This window comes from Sphaeramia orbicularis, chromosome 1 (assembly GCF_902148855.1).
Source record: "Sphaeramia orbicularis chromosome 1, fSphaOr1.1, whole genome shotgun sequence".
Classification (NCBI taxonomy): Eukaryota; Metazoa; Chordata; class Actinopteri; order Kurtiformes; family Apogonidae; genus Sphaeramia; species Sphaeramia orbicularis.
This window is the reverse complement of record NC_043957.1, coordinates 26,416,288-26,432,430: the sequence shown is the minus strand read 5'-3', so window position 1 is coordinate 26,432,430 and position 16,143 is coordinate 26,416,288. Positions and strand designations below refer to the sequence as shown.

The window sequence follows — 16,143 nt, the reverse complement described above, 5'->3', positions numbered from 1 at the left end:
ATAATAAGAAAGTGAGTCTGCATCTGCATTTACCTGTGGAGTCCCACAGGGGTCAGTGTTGGGTCTCGAACAGTTCAATTTAAATATAAACACCATATGTCAAGTGTCAAAAATACTAAAATTAATTTTGTTTGCCGTTGATATGAACATTTTTTTGTTTCTGGGGGAAATTTGCCAAAACTTATCAAGGTTGTCTCAACAGAGATGACTAAATAATAAAAAAAAATATGGTTTGATTTAAATATATTATCATTCAGTTTGCCTAAAACAAAATGTATGCTGTTTGGATGTCAAAAAATAAATGCACAGGTGAATTTAGTGATAAACACAGTAAACATAGAGAGAATGTATGAAAATTAATTCCTTGGCATGATATTAGACAATGAGTTCTCATAGGGAGGGTCAGGTACTTACTGGGTAACAAAAAGCTTTGTAGACCCTTTATTACCTCCGCCAAGGAGGTTATGTTTTTGCCAGGGTTTGTTTGTCTGTCTGTTTGTTTGTCTGTCCGTTAGTGTGCAACATAACTCAAAAAGTTATGGACAGATTTTGATGAAATTTTCAGGGTTTGTTGGAAATGGGATAAGGAAGAAATGATTAACTTTTGGGGGTGATCCGGAAGAAATCCTGGATTCTGGATCACTTTGAAATTTTCGTTAACATTGTGGTAAATGGGGCCAAAATTTTCGTTTCTCAATATCTCGTTTAATTATTGACCAAAACTCATGAAATTTAACTCAGGAATTGACAATGGGGTCCTCTATCACATTTCAAAGGCTGATCCGGATCTGATCCAGAAGGCGGATTTTATCTCAATTTATATAAAAAATGGGGGTGCCCTTACTTTTTGGCCTACTGTGCCTTTAATTTGGAGAAAAATTTCAGGAAATGTTGATACTGGCACAAGGAACAAATGATTAAATTTTGGTGGTGATCGGGGGTGGGGGGGCCCATGGGGGGGCCCACTGATCAGCCTTGGCGGAGGTCTGCGCTCTCCGAGTGCTTCTAGTTAGTCACTTGTGTTCCCTTATTTGAATTATTGTGCAGAAGTATGAGGAAGTACCAACAAAACCAACCCACAACCATTATGCACACTTCAAAAGAGAGTGATACAGATAAAAAACAGTACAGGATTCTTACTCTCACATACACTTAAAGGATTCAGTGGAAATTAAAACAGCACAAATATTATACAAAGCAAGAAATAAATTGCTTTCAAGTAACATACAGAAATCATTCACAGATAGAGAGGCTGGTTATGAGCACCGACAAAATTAAATACGAAACAACATTTTGCTGGAAGAAATCCTAAAAAGATGTGTATTTCATGTTGTGGAGTGGTTTTCCAAAACAGAATGGAACTAAATATCCAACAGTGTTAAAACATCACACATTTTAAGCTGATGTGCAAAAACCTTATTTTCCTCAGATATAGTAATGAACTGGAGTACAACAGTAATAGTTACTGAGGGTATGTTATATCTTTTTTGGTAATTTTAATGACTGAGCCGTTCTTTGTTATGGTTTGTGTACATTAGCTGATTAACCAAGTCATGTAAAATTGGGATGGGACAATATAAGCTCAACTTAACTGTACACTGTGTGACCTTTGTCTTTCTTTTTTGGTTGACTGATTTCTTCCATTATATTGGAATGTCCTGTTTAACCCACAAAGAACCAAATAGCCATTAGCATCTACTGATCTAAACTGTTTAATACCTGTTGATCCACTAATCCTATTAATACATGTACATAATTGGTGTAAAATACAGTTATTCATCTTTTCACGGTTATCAGATATGACCCATTTGGATGTTCAGAGGCTCTGTAGTTACCATGGAAGCATCGTCATCTTCTACAACATTGATTCACCAGTAAAACCCATAGAGTTGGATCAATGACAGTGGATGGAGACACTTGGTTTGTGTTCAGTCAATGATATATTTTAGTGTAAAAGTCACTCTTTTCTTCAGTTTCCTCTGTTTCTGATATAATAATCTTCAATTTTAATCTGCACTTTTATAAACATCTACATGATCAGTAACTTAAATATAGGAAAATACATGATTTTTAGTGAAACAATGCAAAACCTAGAGGATAATATTTTCATAAATGGTAATAAATCACCTCAGAAAGGTTAAATTTGTAGGAAAAAATCAAATGAGAACTGCCACAAAAGTAGCACTGGGTCTTTATGGGTTAAATTGTTGTTGTTGTTGTTGTTGTTGTTGTTTTGCCTTTTGCTCACCTTCACCTTTTGTTCCTACTTATGTTTGAGATAATTTCTTGGTCAGTTTTTATTCATTTAACACTTGTTCTGTCCAAGACATCAGTGATAAATAACTGGACCCATGTCATAACCCCCATGAGCATTAACTGTCTTATTAAATTAAGCTTTTAATAAAATCATTCATTGGGTGTGTTTGAGCATTTTAACTGAGATATGCTTTATATTTGGTGGGGGGTTTTTTTGTTTTGTTTTGTTTTGTTTTTTGTCTAATATGACCTACATTTATGAAGGGACCTGTTCTCCGTGCGGTGTCTCAGGTTGGACGTCCAGGCGGATGGGGGTGGAGGAAGGGGGGTTTATCGCCTTGAACCACTGTTGTCCTAATCCGTTCTTAGAGGATAGAGGCTTAATGGGACCTCGGTGAACGCATACGTTACATCAGGGACAAACATTTAAACTTCCGACATTTTTTTCCTCTTTTTTTTCTGTCTGTCTCCGTTGTCATAACTTTCATGTCTTCTTCTCCAGTCTCTGTTCACTGTTTTCGGGTCAGACACTGTGGATTAATTGGATGACTGATCATTTCCTCTGATCTAATTTAGTGGCCATTTTATTAGCTGTTGTGGGCCGTAGTTCCAGACCAGACGTATTTTTAATTAGACTGAGAAAAATTCTGATTAATTAGAACTTTTATTGGAATCACAAACCTGTCAAGATGAAGGATCGACTGGCGCAGCTGAAAGAGGTAGGAGGAATTACATGAAAAATATTATGATATGAATATGGGACATGAAGCTGAGGCTCGACCCACCTGTTACCGGAACCGGAACGTTTACAAACATGTGCAGAGTTCATGACATGCAGTTTCTAATATTCTTATTAAAGGGTTGTTTACAAATTGAGTTTGCTTTAATGGTTGCAGGAGAGACTTGACGAATACTACGCAGGCATTTAGTTAATTACATTAACCGTTTGTCCTAACGTGACAGAAGGAGGCACGTGAACGCCTCACGGTGCATTCAAGAGCACTGTCACCGAAAAATCCGATAAATACACAGGTTTATAATGTCATCCAACCTAAATAGAGAACTCAGTGTATCAGTCAAAAACATTAGTATAAAAATGATTGAACAAAGTAATTACTTTTAAAGATTTTAAGCTCTGAGGCTGCTGGTTTTACTATTTGTTGGTATGCTGTGCTGTGGAGTAAACTTAACGTTTTTGTTTATTTTACTAAAGGTTGATAGAATCATATAAAATAATTTTGAGAAATTGGAAATAAAATTCCTTAATGCTGAAAATAATCTGTCTTCAACTTTACCTGGTTAACTGCCGTTTGAATTGAGCTAAAGTTAAAGTAATAAATACCTGAGTGCTTCATGCATTTTCAGGACAACTTTATCATCATGTGTAATTATATTTTTACTGTTGCTTTTTTATCTTGTGTATATATATATATATATATATATATATATATATATATATATATATATATATATATATATATATTTTTTTTTTTTTTTTTTTTTTTTTTTTTTTTTTTAATTATTGATCCACTGATACATCTGCTGTACATCGCAATCAGCCAGTATTTGCAGATATGAGACAATATTGATATTGACTTTTAAAACAATTTTTATATAAATAACAGAGATTTCATTGTTAACAGTGCCTCACTAATGATTGTTTACAAAAAAAAAAAAAAAAAAAAAACTTCATGTCTTACTGAGCATCAAGTTTTGTGAAATAATCAATAAATCTGGAACCAGATATAAAACTTTTAGTTCCCTCAAAGTCAGTAACTATGTTGAGTCTTTCAATTTTCATTAGGCTGTCATTATTATCAGAGTTAAGTTCTGGTTCTACATTTTATTTGTGTCGTTTTAATCTTTAAAACTGACTGATCTGTTCATCTGTATGTGAAGTAACTACTGACAACAGTACTCCTAAATTCAAAAGAATGATTTTGATCTTTAGAGCATTTTTGCAGAAATTTGTTAACACAGTTAAAAATGAAAAATACAGTATTTTCTTACCTTGATTAACACAAAGAAAATTGTTTATCAGAACTTCTCAGAAAGGGATAAAACACTGATAATTCAAAACCTACTGGCACAAAATAGGTCTTAAACTGCATTCATGACGGTGCTGAATAAATGTAGAATGTGCTGAATCCTTGTAAACCACACTATACTTCAAACCAATATTTGTTTGAATAAATCTGATTTTTAGTCAGAGCCTCCAGTCTTTCTCATTACTAATGGTTGTGTTGTACTGATGCAACCAAAAAAAATACAAGCAGCTTTGCTTTGTTTGATATTTATGATCATTCCAGAGGTTTTTGGGTGTGAAAATGTGGATTGGTTTCTTAGTTCTTTTCAGAACTGTGCTAACGATAAAGACAGCTGAACTCATTACAGCAGTCATAGCAGTAGAGTAAGGGCCACAAAATGGATTGTACTTTAATGAAAATATTTTCAGAATTAAATTTTTTTTTTTTTTGCAGTAAAACAAAGAAAAACAAATATTGAGTCCTTAAACTCCTGAGACCTAGGAAAGCCACAGGTTTTTGAGTTTTGGCTTTTTTTTTTTTTTTTAATTTAAATAATTGCCTATATTGGAAACATCATAATGCAACAGTTTTTTCAGATGCTTTTTTTTTTTTTTTTTTTTTCATTTTTACAGAATGTCCTTTGTGCTGGACAGTTTTGTTTGTTTGTTTTGGGGGTTTTTTGTATGAAGCTGTGAAACTGTTGTCCACAAACGTGGACAGAATGGGTCTCAGGAGGATAATGTACAATTACGTTTTCACATTAAATCAAGAGGAAAATTTGGAGTTATTATTTATAGGTTATTACGCTATTATTTTATTTGATAATATTTTATTTTTGCCCACAGGCCGCATGTTTGACACTCCTCCAGTAAAGGAGAGAGGGTTTTCTCAGCATTGCGTAACCTCTCTTGTGTGTTCTGGATGTGAAACCCTGTTCATCTGATTTGTTTGATCTCTCTTGACTCCATTTTTTGTTTCTCATACAGAAAAGTGATGGAGGAGATGACATTGAAATCCCTGTGGAGAGTGAAGCATTTATGGATGACTTCTTTGCTCAGGTATTCTGTTATTATCGCTCTAGCCCCGTTCCCAAAATGTGTCCTTCGAGGCTCATTAATATATGGTTGTGTTCTTCAGGCAGAGGATATTCGCACCAGCATTGACAAGATTGATGAGAGTGTGACAGAAATTAAAAAACTCTACTCCACTATCCTGTCTGCCCCCACATCTGACCAGAGTAAGGCTGCATAGAAACAAAAGGGTAAAGAGTCAGTGTTCTAATATTTAACGTCTCTCTCTACTTTGATCTCTTTCAGAAACACAAGATGATGTTGAAGCTCTCACCAATGAGATCAAGAAGTCAGCCAACAATGCAAGAAACAAACTCAAGAGTCAGTACTTTGTGTCTTAGTTTATAACATAACATAACATAACATAACATAACATAACATAACATATGACTTTATTTATCCCACTATGGTGAAATTTCTGTTAACAGCAGCAAAATTATAACAAACAAGTGCAGAGAAGACAGGTAGAAAAACAACAAACCAGTGAAAAATGAAATATAAAGAGATAAAAATAAGAAATATGGCATTTGTATAAATATTTTTAGAAATTTTGAATTATTCATTATTAACATATTTACATTTACATTATTTACCAGTTTCTTCAAGACATTTTAATCGCTAATAAGGTCAAAACAATGGGCAAGTAATATCCAGTTAGCAGCCACAATATCCATATTAACATGACAATTACAAAATTTAGAAACCCTTGCATCAGAATAATTCTCCCATTGCATCATCCGTAGTTGTCACAGAACACAGAAACAAAAACATGAATTAACCTATCATATTTAATTCTGGAGAGACTAATATTAAGTTTTCCTATGGACAGTTTCTTAAACATAGTCAACATCAGTGTGTAGCCACATTATGATACATAAATGATATAACTTAGTAAGCATAGTAAGAACATTTTTAATTATTTCTCAAACAGGATATTTTTCCATGAGAGAGCTCAAAGTGCAGGTTAAACAGTTATGGTTACAGATGATGTCTATTCACAAAATGACATTTTGAAGTAAACATGAACATAGAACGATATATCTCTATATTTGACTTTCTTTTCCTCCTGTTTTCTTCGTTTTCCTTCTTGTGCCTGAGAGGACCAAGAAAACAAAAAGAACAAAACAAGGAAGGAATTGTGAGGAGCTCAATGATGGAAGTGCTTGTCTTGCTTAGTATTATTCATTTATAATTTCATGAAGACAGACAGATCAACAGCCTCTCAAGTCCAGTTATCACCGGTATCAGGAGCAGCCACAGTTCTTTCTGTGTGGCCATGGTGACGCTGTACATCACATTCTACACAATCTATACATTCTATTCATAAGCAGAAGAACGTTGGCTAAACATTAGATAGAACCAATTGTCAGCCAACAGAACATAACTCCAACAACAAGCACTTCAATGTTCAAATGTGTAAAGCAGTCTAACGGTCTGAGAGCAGCGTATGTCAGGTATAATTTAATCAAACAACAGAGCAATAAGACAAACTTTGCAGCACTAAGCGAACACTAGGCAGATCCAGCAGTACAAGGTTATTTCTCTACTGATAAAACTCACCAAGCGAGACAAAGAAGACCAAAAATAAAGGTTACATAATGAAGACATGATGATGACTGTTGTCCAACCTTTAATGTTTTCTGATCAGAACTTGGTTTTACATGAATAAAGCGTCTGCTATTGGCTTCAGCTGGCACTGACCATAGTTACCGTAAGTAACCACAGAATTACACAGAATAATTTTTTGTTTTTCCTCCTCAGGTATTGAGCGCCAGCTTGAGTCAAATACAGATGAGAGGGCTTCAGCTGACCTCAGGATACGCAAGTCACAGGTCTGAAAAAACCAAAAAGTACTAAAAGCAAGGATTGATACTGACTTTTGTCTTTGGGTTTCATTGCAATTGTGTTTAGTGTGAGAGACCAAGATGAAAAGGAGGAACTCACAGCAGGAAAAAAGTAATGAATACTGATGAAACTGGCCAAACATTGTGTGTTGAGTACTGTGTGTACTATTTTTACTTCATTTCCCATGGTTCTTTTCTGGTAAAGTGAAGTGAAATTCAGGCTTTATTAGTAATATAATACAGTTGTTGTCATACAACAGAGGTGTCAAACTCATTTTAGTTCAGGGGCCACAATCAGCCTGATTTGAGCTCAAGACCACTTGAGATAATATATAAATAATGGCAACTCCAAATCTCTCTCTGTGTTTTACTACAAAAAAGGGAAATTACATTACAAAAATGTACATTTACAAACTATACTTAAACAAAAAAATGTGAATAACCTGAAGAAACATGAACATGAAATTTCTTAAGAAACAAAGCACAATTTATCAGATTATCATTTACACATGTGCATCACAACTTACATATCACAGTGAATCTACAAAGGCACAAACATTTAGTAATAAGCATGTGGAACTGAAAAGTATAGCATTTAACTTTATGATGAATATAACTTGCAAAAGACTCAGTGGCACCCTTGACTGTTATTGTGTTATGTGTAAGTATTACATTTTGCAGATTCATCCTGTGGGCCTGATTGAACCCTTTGGAGGGTTGGTTTTGGCCCGCGGACCGTATGTTTTGACACCCCAGTCATACATGGGAACATTTCAGCAGCGTGGGGCACCTTATGTACTGAAGACCTTTACGAGATTTTTAATATTATTTCATTATTATATACAAGTATGGACCACTATAAGCCATAATGGTGGTTTGTCTTAAGGTTTTTTGATTGAAATGTTGTCATTTATCAGTCTCCCATATTGATCAGCTGTAATTAATTATTAATTCACATTTGATAACATAAATGATTAATAAAATATTGAAAGAATGGTCATTATGTTCTCTACCAGCATTAAATACTTGTTTCATTTTACCTTCCCCAGCATGCAATTTTAGCCAAGAAGTTTGTAGAGGTGATGACAAAATACAACGAGGCTCAAGTTGACTTCAGAGACAAAAGTAAAGGTCGTATTGCCCGACAGCTGGAGATCAGTGAGTTACAGATACTTTTAACATCTCATAGTGAACGTTAACCACTAATGATGTACCATCACATAGATATAATGAGGACAGTAAAGTAGAAAGAATTATTTTTATTTCTTTTCAGCGGGGAAAGCAACAACTGATGAGGAACTAGAGGAGATGTTGGAGGGAGGCAACGCAGCAGTTTTTACTGCTGGGGTAAAATTATGCATTTTTCTAACAGTTGCAAACAAAACTGTTCTAATTGTCAGTATTTAACTTTTCCACTTCTGTCTTTGTTTTCTCCGTTTCTTTTCATTGTTTTGTCATTATTTACTCTGAAACTTCCTTTGTTACTGACCCCTCAGATCATGGATTCAAAGATCAACCAGCAGGCGTTGAATGAGATTGAAGCTCGCCATAAAGACATCATGAGGCTGGAGAGCAGCATCAAAGAGCTTCACGACATGTTTGTTGATATCGCCATGCTGGTTGAGAATCAGGTAGACATGCACAAGTGACAAATAGGGTGACTTATTCTAATCATGTCTGGAAGGTTAACATAAATTTAGCTGTAAAACAACTAAGTATCTGTTTTGTTTTTTTTGTTTTTTTTATAAATCTGGTAATTATCATACTTTAACTTCTTTTTTACATAAAAAAAGAAAAACAGTTGGGACACCCATTTTGTTTACAGAAATAGCCAAGAAAACATTCAAGTTGCCAGAAAATATCTTCTATGTACTTACTTTATCAGTAATGTTTAGGTGTAAATCAGTCTGATTTTATGACCTGAGTGGTTACAAATATATAACTGCTCCACACAAGAAAAAAAAAAATGTTTTAATTCCAGTTTCCTTCTCATTTTTTCCCCTCATTAAGGGCGGAATGATTGACAGAATTGAAAGCAACATGGACCAGTCTGTGGGTTTTGTGGAAAGGGCTGTAGCTGACACCAAGAAGGCAGCAAAATTTCAGCAGGAAGCGCGCAGGGTAAGTGTCAAAGAAAATGATGGAGCATGTTGAACATGCAGTTGCAGTTGAGTTTGAGGCTCTGAGTTTGACTTTTATTAATCAAGTATTACATTGATTATTCTGTTGACTATTCAAGTAATTTGATAATAAATGCTTTTGCTTTATCAAGAACAATAGTAAATATGGAAAAGACAAGACATGTTAAAAAAAAATAAATAAGCAAATACTACTAGAAAAACCTACTTTTGGATTTCTGTTCAGTTGGGAAATGGTCTCTCCTCTTTGAACATCATTATATTTCTCTCCATTCTTTTCTCCTTCTGTTCTCTAGAAACAAATGATGATCTTCTGCTGCTGTGTGATTCTGGCCCTCATTCTCGGTTCATTTCTCTACAGTTTCATTAAATAGACAGCGTGGTTAAGACCACCTACCAGAACTGTATAGGGTGAGGCAGAAAAGACTTGCTTTTAGATTAACTTGGATTTTTGAACCAGCTTTATTTCCCATAAAACTGTCTGTTGATGCTCCATAGGTTGTGCTAACATCAGTACCTCTTATGTGGTGATTGATTATCACTAAATGCAAAAGAATTATCTGGTGCAATGAGCTTGCTAACATGATCATCATCATACGAGAGAGAGTCAAAAAGTTCTCAGATTAATGTAATAAAAAGTTTATTTATCAAAATAAGAAAATTATTTTTCTACATGAGCTCCATTAGTGTCTAAAAGTTTTTGCAATCTATGTTTTCATCGGTAGATTCCTTCTTTGTAGAATTGCTGGGACGGTCTTTGACACCAGTGTAGAGGGTCTCCTAACAGGCTTCCAATCAAGTTTGGTTAAAAACTTAACGTTGGCTCTAATCTCAACATTCATCATTCTAAGAAAGCTTGAAAAGACAACTTTAACAAGAAAAGCACTCGGAGAACGCAGACCTCCGCCAAGACAGATCTCTCCCCCCCCTTCCAATGACCACCAGAATTTAATCATTTCTTCCTTGTGCCAGTATCAACATTTCCTGACAATTTCATGAAAATCCGTCCATAACTTTTTGAGTTATCTTGCTAACAAACAAACAAACATGCATGCACGCATGCAAGCCCACAAAGCAAAGTGATCACAATACCTCCTGGTGGAGGTAATAAAGCATAATTTAGATTAACGTTCCCAAAAGATAGAATGATGACAGTTGTCAAAATCATAACAAGACATCAAAGACAAGTTTAAACATGTTCTAGTTTGTAAAATACTGCACATTTTGAAACTTTTTGACTCTCCCTGGTATCTTCATGCACAATAATGGCTACTTTAGACGGTTGTTAACTGTGACTCGGAAAAGAAGTCATATCATGCATGTTTTGATAACTTTAGAACGCTAATGTTTATTGCACTGATATGCTATAACTGATGTTTAAGATACTACATTACCAACATCAGCTACCATACTCTTTCCACACTTTCCATATCCAGTCGTATGCTTGATCTTAGACCACAAAGATCCTCTGTAATGCTCTTGCTTGTTGCTTGACCAAAGAACACTTTGCATTCACCATGTAGACTGGGCAAGAAAGTCTCAACATCCCACGTTTAATGGGAGCAGCCATCTTTGTTAGCTTTGCAATCTGCAGTCAGCCATCAAGGCTTCATACTTGGATTGTCTCCTCCAGTTGGCTCCTTCACACTTGCACTGTATTTTTGATTTTTTATTTCAGGGGAACCACAAGACAATGTTAGATCTCTGTCGATATACAATGTTTAATGCATGCTTATGTTTTTCTGAATCTCTACAATGGAGGTAGTGATAGCAAAGTTGCTTCCTGAATAGCAAGAAAAGAAAAACAGAAAAGCAATTTTTTGGGAAATATAGCATGTTAAAAACAAAGTTATGCTGTAATATAGGCTGCAGTATACCTTTCATTTTCAGTTTTCTTTAAAAGAACTAATGTTTAAGATACTGGGGGTCATATTAGCAGAAAGAATGGTGTTTTCCAGGTCTTAGAATGAGCCCTGTAAATCTACAGAGGGAGGGGGCTTCTGCCACTGACCCCATTATATAATTTTGTCAGGTTTCGGCATCAGACCAAAACGGACAAAGCAAATAAAGCGGTATTTGGTTGGTTGTAATCTGCCACCCCACTCCCAAATGCCACTAAATGGCACCACTAATACAAGCCCTTTAACAGGTTTTGACAACTTAAATAACTCTTGTACATCTGAGGATTCATTACATTTTGAATTCAGTATTAATTCACTTTCTTACTCACAGTTCAAGTGTTGTTTTATTCATCTGTGATCATGACTATGAGCATAGTTGACCAATAGAAACATTGGTTCACAGCTCAGAATGGACATATATGCAACATGTTCATTACTATGTTTAATAATGCTGGTTTCACAAACTGTTTACTACTTGAGAAAACTCGAATCCTATGTATTCATTATCCATACATCTAACATGAGCATAAATGACACAGGTTGTATACAGTCAGAGTTCTAAAATGACTGAGAACATATTAAGTGTTGAACAAACCTCCCTGCAGCATGTAGCATTATTCTCACCACATCATGATGCGTATGTTTTGTGTCAGTATCGTAAGTATTGAAACGGCTCTTGATACCTTTTTTTCTTTTTACATTTGTCTATTATTTGTGTTTTAATGTCAAAACCCTGTTACTGTGCCAATACTTATGCTATCGACTGCATCTGATGCTGAATTTCCCATTATGTTGTGGATAACTGAAGCTGGTTGTTTACCATAACCCCAGATTCTATGAGTATAAGTGTTTCCCTCTGAGAGCTTTGATACTGAGTTTATCCCTTTGCTCTTTCATCTAGATGAGCAACTGGAAGGGAAGAGCTCTTTTTCTAATTTATGGCAAAATTCACCTGTGAAAAATACACTATACAGACAAAAGTATGCGGACACATTGAATTCAGGTGTTTCTTTTCTAACAGGGGTCTGGGCTACAGAACACTTATAACAAATGTCACAATGTAGTTTTATAATGAGATAAATATCATTGCATTGCATAGGTTAACCATCTACTTTCCTCACATCTTACTTAAGAAGAAAAATCTCTCATTACACTTTAAGGAAATGTTGATGTTTATAAACTATATGGACAAAAATATTGGGACACAACATGGCTTCAACTCGTAAAATGTCCTGTTCATGCTGACTTGAAATATAAACATCAATATTTCCTTAAGGTTTAATGGGAGATTTTTCTTCCTAAGCGAGATGAAAAAACAAAACAAAATCAGTGTTGAGAGAAATTTAGTAAAAACCATCTCTGAGGCATTTTGGAAGCAAAGATAACAATTTAAGCAAAACTATCCAATGCAATGATATTTATCACCATTTAAAACTATATTATGACATTTGTCATTATTGTTTTGTATCCCAGACCCCTGTTAGAAAAGAAACACCTGAATTCAAAACATCCAATACATTTGTCCATATAGTGTATGTGGAGCCCATACATATAGAGAACGGGTACAGGAGTGGATAAACCTAACAGTAACACCTCTTAGAGAGTGATGCTTCTATGAAATAGAACTGTATTGACTCCTTGGGGTGTATAATCAAACCATATTTCAATGTAATCAAGACCAAGTTGCTACACTAAAAATTCACATACTGCAGGATATTGATTTAAAACTGTTTTTATGAAAATATTATTGAAAATAGATGTGATATCAACTAAACATAGATATAAATGATTTGATAAATGATAAATGATTAGATGATAAATGTATTAGACATGGAACTAAGCCTAGCCCTGCTTTATTTGATTACACTGACACTGCCTTGAAGGTCTTTTACGGCTTCAGGTCTTTGTTGTTTATTACAAAGATTGCTTCCTTTTTAAAATGTGTGAGTGTGTGTGTTTTTTGTTTATTTTTTTGTTTTTTTATGGCAAAACTGTGTTTCCAAAAAGATAGATTTTGTTTTCTGCCATGGTTTGACTGTCATTGTTTGTAGATAGCTACACCTTTTCCCCACATTCACAAATGCAGTCAGCATTTGGATTTACAATACACTGAACTATTTTTTGTTTTACCTTTTGCTGTTTTCTTGGGTTGAAATTAAAATTGATTACTGGCACATCTACTGGTCTCGTCTGCCTCTTTATGAGCTTTGTCTGCACAACTACCACCTTAAGCACAGATTCATGCATCTGGGTTTGTAACTACAATGTGAATATAAATGTCACAAACTGTAATATCGAAGCAGTTTAGTATGACATTGTACTTGAAAGTTTCAAGATGTTTTATAGTTTGAAAACAAGTGTCCAACCCAAATCCCTCCCCTCACCCAACACATCCTCCTTGTAGGGTAGAGCCCTCAAGATGTCTTCCAAACAGCAGTAGAACAAAATTTACAGAATGATTTATACAATTAACCAGTTATGGCAACCAGTGTGGGGAAAGAAGTGAATAAATTCAATTATATGTTTAGATAATAAAGTGAAAGCTTGTGAATTTGTTGGAATATCCAAGCAAAGGCATATGCGTTACTGTATATTATAAGTATTGCAGTGTAAACAACTTGTGATTGACATTACAGTCATTTCCACGTCTCCTGTATTAAAGTTGACATATCATTAACATTTTCTGCACTTTCCCGCTCCGATATCTGGTATCCGTGCACAACAGACACTTCAGTTTTTGAAAAGCACATGTGTACAGGTACAAATACGTGTACAGATGTCCTAGCTATTGTTGGCAGATACATGTAGTTTGTTCTGTCCTGCAAATTTGATCTGGTCTGTCACAACAAGCAACAGGCCTTAAAACAAGATACATAGCACCTCAATGTTTAATAATGACATAGCATTTCAATGAGCAGTGTCCAGTTTTGCAGGTAGGCTAAAGACTTTAAGTGACTGATGAAGAACTGGGTTCACCTGTAGCAGTTTTTGGACAATATGATAGCATGGAGACTCCTGAGGTTTTGTCTGAGCTGCACGAGAGACTAAATGTAATAATTAGGTTATTAACCAATCTGTCATTCATGGCCATGTGCTTGGGGTCATGGTGTGAATTCAAGGATGCAGGATGGACACAGATGAGATTTGTAGCTCAATCAACAATGTCTATAGTAATAAAATGTTGTGGGGTACTTTTATAGTAGGCTGGCTGGTACTTTGTGTGTGTCTCCTACTTTTACATAGATTCAATTATGCTTAATGACTGTGAGTTTAGAGGAAATTTAATACTATCGTTTAAAAAAAAAAAAACAAGAGTCTTTGTAGCTTTGCCTTTCACTCGCAAAGTACAAGAAATAACTTATTTCTTGGCCAATCTATTATTATTTCCATTATTTTCATTCGTTACAGTTTGGCAGGTTCTTCTCGCTCGCCGTATTCTGGGTGTACATGTTTGAGAGACAATCCGCTGCCACCAATCACAACAGTTTTGCAACATGTTTTATCCAATCCACAACCGCGTGTTCAAAGTGCTTTTCCATTTATGGAACTCCAACCACTTCCTCGTTGAGGTGACGGCTACAAAACGTGTCTCTGCGATGCGAGGCTCTAGGATAGCTCACACCGGACTCAGACGGCGTCACATATCTCGGAGGACATAAGCCGTTTGTGAGTTGACGGATCTCCTGCGAAATGGGGGTAAGAATCCTAAAATGTATTATTTTTGATTCAATTCATTTTATTAAAGAGTGATGACTAGCATATTGGGCAGAGGGGCGGAAGTCTGTGCGTAATATCATCGTGATTGGCTATGCCTTTTGATTGATGGCCTCTCTGGCCAGTAATTAACATTACTAGAGTATATAAACCAATAGGATTTAAGGTCGCGTTGGAATTGTACTCTCATTGGTAGTTTGCTAGCTCGTCTATATCTCTATTCGCTGGACCTGTCCAATCAACGTCTACAAGTATATCCTATGAATGACACAGACAAGGGCCAATGAATGCATCGCAACTTTGTCCGCGATTGGTCCATGAGTGGTTGTGGGCGGGACTTTGTAGTGTTTTGTGATGGGATGGAAAATGGCGGCTGTTCTAAGACAGCGCCGCATCAAGTTTGAACCATGCAAGTATTAACAAAAATTGGGCGTTCTTTTACTTTTCTCAGTGCGTAATAGATTTAAACGTAGCGTCTGTAGTACGGTATTAATTGATTCTAAGCTGCCGCTTTGTATAAACAGGACACCGTCTTGAAAGCTAACATTAGCTGAGCAGATGTTGAGATGATAAAGGCTAGAAACAAAGCTCGAGTATCAACACTCAGTCCTGTTTTAATGTTACTGAGAATCTATTTTAAGCATTAACGTCTGTTTACTGTAATAGTGTTATTACTAATTTTTAAGTATTTAGACTCATTCCACATAAAAGTGGGAGACGATAACTGGAAGAGGTCGGTGAGTTTTAGTAAATGTAGATGAGTTTGTAACTTTAAATCCGTAACTCGGTTGAAATTATCCACAAGGAATCAAAGGGACGTGTACGTTGCTGTTTGTGGGAAACCAGTAACACAAGCTAAGTGGCTAAAGCCTACCCCTTCAGTGTTTGTTTACTACTCTTCAATGGGTGCAACTTGGTGAAGTCCTTGCCATCACTAAGTGTCTTAAACTACGTGCAGCTATTTGGACAAATCTTGGTTTTCACCAATAATGGATGACAAGCCACGATACAGCAAGAGACTGGTAAGATACAACTGAATGTGATGTTTTGTGCATTGTTTGTTTCTTTGAGTGGATGAACTGTGATCTGATGAAACTGCAGGTAATGTTGGAAGGAAATAGCTGGTATTATTTGCAACATTAGAGGTTTTTCTTTTCAGGGCCAAAAGTAGATGGTAATTATTGGAACCAAAG

At 35.5% G+C, this 16,143-nt stretch overlaps 2 protein-coding genes across 7 annotated transcripts in view; both read left to right on the top strand.

The window, feature by feature from the left end:
* Positions 1-2,614: 2,614 nt before the first annotated feature.
* stx3a (syntaxin 3a) lies at positions 2,615-9,956 on the top strand. Its single transcript, XM_030133467.1, has 10 exons — positions 2,615-2,975; positions 5,270-5,341; positions 5,421-5,520; positions 5,600-5,674; positions 7,115-7,185; positions 8,247-8,355; positions 8,471-8,544; positions 8,694-8,828; positions 9,208-9,318; positions 9,632-9,956. The coding sequence occupies exons 1-10, from the start codon at positions 2,946-2,948 to the stop codon at positions 9,707-9,709; spliced, it is 855 nt and encodes a 284-aa protein (XP_029989327.1). The 5' UTR covers positions 2,615-2,945; the 3' UTR covers positions 9,710-9,956.
* A 4,752-nt stretch (positions 9,957-14,708) lies between these two features.
* kdm2aa (lysine (K)-specific demethylase 2Aa) overlaps positions 14,709-16,143 on the top strand; it is a 29,674-nt gene continuing 28,239 nt past the window's right edge. For 5 of the 6 annotated variants that reach the window (XM_030133134.1, XM_030133117.1, XM_030133125.1 and 2 more), the window contains exon 1: positions 15,294-15,972. In XM_030133134.1, coding sequence (XP_029988994.1) covers positions 15,940-15,972 — 33 coding nt within the window. In that variant the 5' untranslated portion in view covers positions 15,294-15,939. Of the gene's footprint in view, positions 14,933-15,293; positions 15,973-16,143 lie in introns of those variants that run through there. The other variant, XM_030133108.1, reaches the window with a different exon arrangement.

What these genes read in the sequence shown, in the direction of transcription:
- stx3a (XM_030133467.1), top strand. Translation starts at nt 2,946, where the DNA reads ATGAAGGATCGACTGGCGCAGCTGAAAGAG. An exon ending in TGCCCGACAGCTGGAGATCA is followed by an intron (nt 8,356 to 8,470) that starts GTGAGTTACAGA and finishes ATTTCTTTTCAG; the next exon opens with CGGGGAAAGCAACAACTGAT. An exon ending in CCATGCTGGTTGAGAATCAG is followed by an intron (nt 8,829 to 9,207) that starts GTAGACATGCAC and finishes CCCCTCATTAAG; the next exon opens with GGCGGAATGATTGACAGAAT.